An 8,628-nucleotide genomic window follows, 5' to 3' on the forward strand; every position below is an offset into this window, starting at 1 on the left:
TCTATCAGATGTGCTCTCACCTCTGCTTTCAAATTTTGTCCAATTTTGACCCCCCTCGTCGGGTCATTCTCATCTATAAGGACCTCCTCTAACTCCTCAGATGGTCCCACATCACTTTCATAATCCCCAAAGCGAGGATCAAAGTCCCTTCCCTCGCTTTGGGCAACGCCCTATTTGGTGACTTCATCACCGGATGGGGTCTTCTGCTCTTTTAAACTGATAACTCTATGATTTAGAGTTATTTTTATGAACTTTGAACTTGTTTTTGGATGAAAAGAGTAATGAGGGTGTTGTTAATTGTAAGTTTATTTAGTTTTTACCTTTATTTTCTAATTAGTGTGTCAATTCAAGAGTCTCGTGATTTGTTGGTAGTAATTGTAAATATTTATGTAAATATGTGTGTTTTGTTATCTAGGAAAGGAACCTTAAACTCGCCAAGGGAATCAAAAGAAAAAGGGGACAGAAATTTGGAATTGCTGCTCGAATGCTGTAGGCCAAAATGTTAGCAAATCTGGAAAATGAAGACTGACGTGGACAAAAGCCAGCTGCATTTATTTACTGATCTCAGCGCCTATGTGGCACCCATTTAAAGAATTAAGTCAGCTGGCTGAGGTGGCAAGGAGTAATGGACCAAAGATGGAAATGGGCTTTCTAATTAGGGTAAGGTGAAAAGGAAAGTACCCTAAGAAGAAGAGGACAGCCGAAATAGAAGGGTAGAAAACACAGTACAGTTTTTTTACTCAGCAAGAAACAGAGAGAGAAAAGTTGATGCAGAGAGATATACACAGAAAAAGGCAATACCCATAAGAGGAGACCCACGGCCAAGGAATGAGGAGGACTCTAGAACCCGATTCTACTTCTTCTCCTTCTTCTATACTTCCTTTTCTGTAGTGTATACTCTTGATTCTATAATTTTTTAACTGAATATTTGCTATGGATGAACAATTTTTGTTTTGGGTTGTAATTATCAGTTTGAACATGAACTAATCCTTTTGAGATTTGAATAGCTATGGAACCCGATGTTATGAATTAATGATGAAAATTGCATGAGTTTAGCAACTTGCCTTTGTTCATTCAAGTGAGATGAATGTTAAATGATTGTTAATTACTGTCCATGACTAACAATTTGCTTAGCTAGATCTGATTCTGGAAAGATTTTATCAAGTGGAAATAACTTGGATGATGCAAGAGAATTACCATGTTTAGGTTGTTCTTAGTCAGTAAAATAGGAATATTTTGCTACCTTGTATAACTTGAGAATTGGTGTGTAATTGTTGTTTTGCAACTTGATTAAATATAGGAATGTATTAAATCAAGTTGTAGAATTAATTCACTGAGTTTTGGGAAAATCTCACGTGCTTATCTTAGAATTTTGTTAACTCTGTGCAACTTTGCTGAACGAATGCTGTAACAACTAGGCAGATTAACATAGGGGGAAATAGCTATTTAGATCTATTAATCCATAGGCTTTTTCTTGAATTCAATTTTGCTATCATTTTAGTTATATTTTTAAATAGATTTAATTGCAGTCATTTAATTTCAGATTGATAGTACATTCATTCTCATAATTTCTTCCTTTAATTTTAAATTGTTGATTAGTTGGTTTTACATTTGCTTGATTTTGCAATCCCTGTGGAGACGATACTCAACTTACTACTATATTACTTGTTGCCGACTGTGTACACTTGCACATTTTATTTGCTTAAAATTACGCAACAAGTTTTTGGCGCCGTTGCCGGGGATTGAAAATTAAAATTTTGTATTATCACCTATTTTGCAATTTATTTCTGTTTGTTTTTAAATCTGTTTGTTCTAGCTGTATACTTTCAGGTTTCATCTAGTGCATGAACAAACAAGACGACTTTGAACTTGCTCCTATTGACCCCGAGATTGAACGTACTTTCAGAAAAAGGAGAAAGGCTCAAAAGGCTAAAAGCCGAGGCACTATGGCTGAACATGTTGATGACGAAGGGGATGCCCAGAATGTAATTAATCCTATTGTTTTGGAGAATGATAGAGCCAGAGCAATACGGGAATATGCTGCCCCCATGTTTAATGAGCTCAATCCAGGCATTGTGAGGCCCGAAATACAAGCACCTCAGTTTGAGCTCAAGCCGGTTATGTTTCAAATGCTCCAAACCATGGGGCAGTTTAGTGGGATGCTAACGGAAGATCCTCATCTCCACCTTCGTTCATTTTTGGAGGTGAGCGATTCTTTTAAGCTTCAAGGAGTAAGTGAAGAGGCGTTAAGGCTGAAGTTATTCCCGTTCTCTTTAAGGCACCGAGCTAGATCATGGCTCAACACCCTTCCTTCCGATTCCGTTGCAAATTGGAATGACTTGGCTGAGAAATTTCTAAGAAAATACTTCCCTCCCACCAGAAATACAAAGTTCAGAAGCGAAATTATGTCTTTTCAGCAGCTTGAAGACGAATCCACTAGTGATGCGTGGGAAAGATTTAAAGAGCTTTTGAGAAAATGTCCACACCACGGCATACCACATTGTATACAAATGGAGACGTTCTACAATGGTCTCAATGCAGCCTCTCAGATGGTATTAGACACCTCAGCCAATGGTGCCATTCTTTCCAAGTATTACAACGAAGCATTTGAGATTTTGGAAAGAATTGCAAGCAACAATTATCAATGGTCCAACACTAGAGCTCCTACAAGTAGAAAGGTGGCAGGAGTTCTTGAAGTAGATGCCTTAACGGCTTTAACAGCTCAAATGGCCTCAATGACCAACATTTTGAAGAATTTGAGTTTGGGAGGAAACATTCAGCCAGCTGCTGCCATTCAAAGTGGAGACATCTCATGTGTTTATTGTGGAGATGGTCACACATTTGAGAACTGTCTTTCAAATCCAGCTGCGGTTTGTTATGTGGGTAACCAAAATTTCAACCGCAACAACAACCCATACTCAAATTCTTATAACCCAGCGTGGAGGCAGCATCCGAATCAGTCATGGGGGGGTCAAGGAGCAAGTTCAAGTGGAGCGCCACCACAAGGGAAACAGTCATTTCCGCCAGGTTTTTCTCAACAGCCAAGGGCTCAGCAACCTCACCAATCTCAAGGCTCTCAATCTAGTTCTTTGGAGAGTTTAATGAGGGATTATATGGCAAAGAATGATGCTGTGATTCAGAGCCAAGCAGCGTCTCTTCGTAATCTGGAAATTCAGTTGGGGCACCTGGCTAATGATCTGAAAAATAGGCCACAAGGTTCTTTGCCTAGTGACACTGAGAATCCGAGGAGGCATGGTAAAGAACATTGCAAAGTAATTAATTTACGAAGTGAGAAAATTCTGGAAAATGATGATGAGAAAACAAAAGGCAGCAGGGAGCCCACTTCAATCCAAACTGAAGGGGAAACGAGTAAAAAATCAGCAAGTTCAGCTGCTGAAATTGGCCCAGTTGATACAGCATCGGGTCAGCATTTTGTTACGGAAAAGACTTTGCATAAGCCACCTCCACCATTTCCGCAACGTTTTAAAAAACAGCAGCAAGATGGGCAGTTCAGGAAGTTTCTGGAATTATTGAAACAGCTCCATATCAATATTCCTTTGGTGGAAGCATTGGAGCAAATGCCAAATTATGTAAAGTTTTTGAAGGACATTTTGACTAAGAAAAGGAGACTTGGTGAGTTTGAAACGGTGGCCTTGACGGAAGGCTGTAGTGCCATGTTGAAGAGTAAAATTCCTCCTAAGTTGAAGGATCCTGGTAGCTTTACAATTCCTTGCTCTATTGGTGGAAGAGATATGGGTAGAGCTTTATGTGACTTGGGAGCTAGTATTAACTTGATGCCTATGTCTATTTTTAAGAAGTTGGGAATTGGAGAAGTGAGGCCAACTACAGTCACTTTGCAATTGGCAGATCTTTCTATGGCACACCCGGAAGGAAAAATTGAAGATGTTCTAGTGCAAGTTGATAAGTTCATTTTTCCGGCCGATTTCATCATTCTTGATTATGAAGTGGATAGAGATGTTCCCATTATCTTGGGTAGGCCATTTCTAGCTACTGGGAGGACCTTAATTGACGTGGAAAAAGGGGAGCTCACAATGAGAGCTCAAGAAGAACAGGTAACTTTCAAGGTATTCAATCCTATACGTTCTCCAGATGAAGTAGGAGATTGTTTAGCCATCACTGTCAAGAACTCTAATATGGAGGAAGAGGTACCCACAAGGTATAGCAAGAGAATTAGAGCTAAATCAAATTATTCATTGTGGGTTAAAAAAATACATTTTGGGTGAGAGCTTGAGAAAAAAAAATTATAATAAGAGAGGTTCTTGATAAGTTGAGGTGGTTAGGTTATAAGCCATTAGAAATATTATCTTTTATCCTACCCTAACCTAAACCTTACACTACAAGCCGAGTAAAGTCCTTTTGATCTAAGGGGTAAAGCTAGACTACATTAGTGGAGAGGGTTGCACTAATTCAACCTATGGAAGCAGATATTTTTAAACTTGAGGATCAAGGGTAGTTATTAGAGGAATTCAAGGTGTTGGTGGGAAGAATTTGCACACTCTAGTGATTGGGTTACTTTTGGGAGGCATTAGTGATATCAATAGCACTTAAAATGAGATTGAGACATATAAAGTCAAGGCATATTCACTACCATCATATCATTCCATTCCACATAATTCTGAGAGCATTTTCTTCGCTAAGCTATGATTGATTGATCAGTACTCTCTCATTTACAAATATGTGTTTGTTGTTGTCTTAGTGTTTGTATTGTTTATTTTGCTTCTGTTTTTCATTACTCGAGGACGAGCAATATGCCAAGTTTGGGGTGTGATAACTCTATGATTTAGAGTTATCTTTTAAACCAAGAGTGCTCTCTTGGCCAAACTCCTCTAGCATCTCTTCCTGATCGTTTACAACTGCAAAACTTTGGTCGACATCCATCTCGTCCACCTCCTCTCTCTCAACACATACAATCATGTTGCTCTCCTTGGCTCCCTTCCTCACCTTAGCTACCGAGGCATTATAGCACTCCCTAGCCTCCCTCTGGTCTCCCTGAACACAGCCTATGCCAGCACTGGTCAGGAACTTCATGGAAAGGTGCTAGATTGAAACTACCGCATGTAAGTTTGTGAGCAGTGGTCGACCAATAACCACATTGTAGGCAGACAGGCAGTCAACAATCAAAAACTCGATCATTACTGTCTCATGTTTGGGAGCCTCCCTCATTGTGACTGGTAACTTGATTGTTCCAGCTGGTGACAATCCTTCTCCAATAAACCCATAAATGACTTGAGAGCATGGCTTCAAGTCAGTGATCGAAAGTTTCATCCTCTCGAAGGATGACTTGTAAATAATGTTCACAGAACTTCCTGTGTCGACTAGACATCTCTTCACCTTCATATTGGCAATTTGGACTGTCACAACAAGAGGGTCATTGTGAGGATACCTCACGTGTCGAGAATCTTCTTCAGTGAAAGTGAGGGACTCATTTTTGTATCTTGGGTTCTTTGGTGGTCGCTCCTCCACTGCCATAATTTCGGAGGTGGATACTGCATCCAACTCATGATGAAGGGTGCGAGCATATCTCTCCCTCACCTTATTGCTATCTCCAGCTAGATGTGGTCCTCCACATATAGTATCTAGTGTGAAGTCCACAGGTTCAGGTTGCAAAGGCGGGGATCATTTCCGCTTGAACCCAGGATTGTTATTACTCCCCTCTCCTTGGGTCTTCTCTGCTCGATACTTTTTTAACTTCCCCGATCGGAGGAGAAACTCTATCTCATCTTTGAGATGATTACACTCATTCGTGTCGTGACCATAGTCTCCATGGAAGCGACATAACTTGTTCATATCTCTTTTACTCATTTCCTTCTTGATAGGTGGGGGTTTCCAGTTGGGGACCTCTTGATGACTGGCCAAATAGATCTCCGCTCGGCTTGCCGAAAGAGTGGTGTAGTTGGTGAAACAAGGTTCATACTTAATTGGCTTGTCGTTTGGTCCCGACTTAGCCTTCTTCTCATTGTGGCGGTCAGACTCGTTATTCCCACGTTTCTTACCGCCACTTTGATCATTTCCACCATTCTTGGGGGGATCAGTTGATCCACTCGGGTTGTTCAGGCCCTTCTCTCCCTTCTCAATTGCATCATCTAACTTCATGTATTTGTTTGCCCGGTCCAAAATTTTTTGCAATGTTGAAATTGGGTTGCGATGTATATTGTCCCACAAAGGACTCCGATAGAAAATGCCGGAAGAGATTGCCACCATCTTCCCCTCATCTCCTACTGCAGTAGCTCGGTTAGCTTCTCTCATGAACCTTTGTATGTAGTTCTTGAGAGACTCATCTTTCCCTTGCTTTATATCTGCTAAGTGATTAGTATAAACAGGAGGGGTCCGAGCAGCACTAAACTGCCTGCAAAACTCCTTTCTAAAACTCTCCCAAGAAATGATGGAGTTAGGCTTGAACTTCCAATACCACTCTTGGGTAGTGTCGGAAAATGTGGTGGGGAAGACTCTGCAGTGATAGGCATCACTCACCCCGAGCAGCTCCATCTGATCTTCGAATTTCCCAACATGCCTAATCGGGTCTGCCTTTTCTGTATAAATTGGCAGTATCGATGCTTTGTATTTTGCTGGTGTTTGAGCTGCTCTAATTCGAGCACAGAAAGGGCTGCCACTCCTATGGTCTACTGGATCGATCGCAGCTGGTCGTTTTAACAAACTTTGCACTGCTGCTGTCAAAGCATCAAGCTGGGCTTGGATGCCTGGGGCCACTGCTAGGGACTCAATTTCGGGACCGCCTGGTCGGGTGTTCCTATTCGACAAACAATCATCAAGTATTTCTACTCGACTGGTAGAATGGATTGGCTCTTGCCCTTCGACCAGGACGGTCCTTCTTCTATCAGTAATGACATCCCTCAGAACCTTCTGAGTATTGTGCTTTCCCAACCGATCGAACACAGTACTCCGAGTCTTCTCGAAAGGTTTTCTGGGTGGAACATGCTCCTTGCCAATGCGCTGGTTGGGATGCAGCGGTGGCCTTCCTGTCTGAGCTGGGCGATCTTCTCCTCCTCGATGGTTATTATTATTCTTTTCTTTTGAATGGTTAGTGTGATGACTGTCAGCTTCATCATGCCCATGCCCATCTTTGAAGTGGGAAGTCTCATTGCCTCGAGGAGCTCTATTGTGTTCCTGCATAGAAGGTGTCTTCTTGCTGCCTGCCTTGTGACTTCCTGATCTGGAAGTCTCTAATCGGTGGCTCCTTGAGGGGGTTTTGGAGTTCCCCCTTTGAGTTGAGGCAGTGTGCGATCGGACTCCATCTTCCTCACGACCGGGTGGGTTATTACCACCTCTGCCTGGTCTATCAGTTTTCTTACGACCAGCTTCTGTGGTCCTTGCTCCTGGGGTGACTGCCACTCCAGGTGTAGCCTGGGCATTGGCCCGGGTCAACTGCGTAGCTGCCTCCAGAGCGAGTACAGCTTCGCGATGTTGCCTATCGGCCTCCTCCTGCTGTCGACGGATCTCCTCACTCCTGGCGTCCATTTCCCGTTTTTGCTGCTCGAATACGGCATTCTGCCTAGCCATTTCCTCAGCGAACGCCTCCTGCCCGACGTTGAACTGGGCCATCTCCTCCTGGAAGGTGCTCATGGCTTCCTGGAGCTCTTCAACTTCTGGAGCTACGTCCTCGAGCATGACTCTAGGCTCAGTTTCACGATCCTGAAGGCTAGGACCTTCTGATCTAGCATGCTCTTTAAAGGAGCCCGTCTTCTTGGAGGTTGCATTGGTGTTCTTAGGCGCCATATCACTCCAGGGACCGTCTGTTCTTCTCTTTAGGCTCTCAATGAAAGCACCAAAATGTTGACCGCGTTTTTGGCCAACGACGTGAGAACGTCAAAAATGACAGAACCTTCAAGAGAATTTAAACGACACAGACGGTTTAATAAAGAAAGTAAATAACACACACAATTTTTATAGTGGTTCAGCCCCAATATGTTGGTAATAGCTTAATCCACTTAGAGTTGTGATTATAGATCTGTACTCAAGATCAGATGAACTGAGCCAACTGAGTTTCTTCAGTACAAATTACAAGAATACAAGAATTCTTTCAGATACAAGCACTTTCTCTCTCTAGAAAATTCAGACCCAAAATTTCCAAAAAGTCCCTTTCTGATCCCGTAAGCCACATATTTATAGGCTTAGGATCATACATCTGCTATCCCCTAGAATTGGGATATTTCATTATATTTAAATTACAAAGATATTCAAAATGTAACAGAAACCCCAATTTGTGTGAAGAATGAGAGATTCCCGCGTATGCCGAGACCGATTCTTGTTGAAGCCATTTCTGGGAATCTTGACGTAGTCTGGTCTACCTGGTTGATGAATATCACCTTCTGGTCAGCCATACCTCTACTGACCAGTCACGCACTTGGCTGGTAGGACACGCACTCCTCTGGTCTAACATGGCACTCTGGTCTAGCATGCCATGTCTCTCGTCGAACATGGCACTCTGGTCTAGCATGCCATATCTCTACTTGGACAGTCATGCACTTGCTGGTAGGACATGCAAGTGCTGGTTAAACATGTGCATGCTCGATCGGCCAAGTCCACTACTAGGCAGCAAAGTCATTCCTGGGCAGCAAAGTCACTCTTGGGCAGCAAAGTCATTCCTGG

At 42.4% G+C, this 8,628-nt stretch overlaps 1 protein-coding gene and 1 non-coding gene across 2 annotated transcripts; one reads left to right on the forward strand and one right to left on the reverse strand.

The window, feature by feature from the left end:
- Window positions 1-1,844: 1,844 nt before the first annotated feature.
- Window positions 1,845-4,244, forward strand: LOC133805657 (uncharacterized). Its single transcript, XM_062243827.1, has 2 exons — window positions 1,845-2,590; window positions 2,660-4,244. Exons 1-2 carry the CDS (start codon window positions 1,845-1,847, stop codon window positions 4,242-4,244), a joined length of 2,331 nt encoding a protein of 776 aa, XP_062099811.1.
- On the reverse strand, window positions 2,388-2,494 carry LOC133807730 (small nucleolar RNA R71). The gene has a single exon (XR_009879627.1). It is a non-coding gene; the product is annotated as a small nucleolar RNA R71 (small nucleolar RNA).
- Window positions 4,245-8,628: the final 4,384 nt, after the last annotated feature.

The sequence above is a fragment of the Humulus lupulus genome, chromosome X, assembly GCF_963169125.1.
Source record: "Humulus lupulus chromosome X, drHumLupu1.1, whole genome shotgun sequence".
NCBI lineage: Eukaryota > Viridiplantae > Streptophyta > Magnoliopsida > Rosales > Cannabaceae > Humulus > Humulus lupulus.

Bases quoted from the DNA above. Each gene is read 5' to 3' on its own strand.
- LOC133805657 (XM_062243827.1), top strand. From the start codon at position 1,845: ATGAACAAACAAGACGACTTTGAACTTGCTCCTATTGACCCCGAGATT. The intron at 2,591-2,659 runs GTATTACAACGA...GTCCAACACTAG, and splicing joins AATGGTGCCATTCTTTCCAA to AGCTCCTACAAGTAGAAAGG.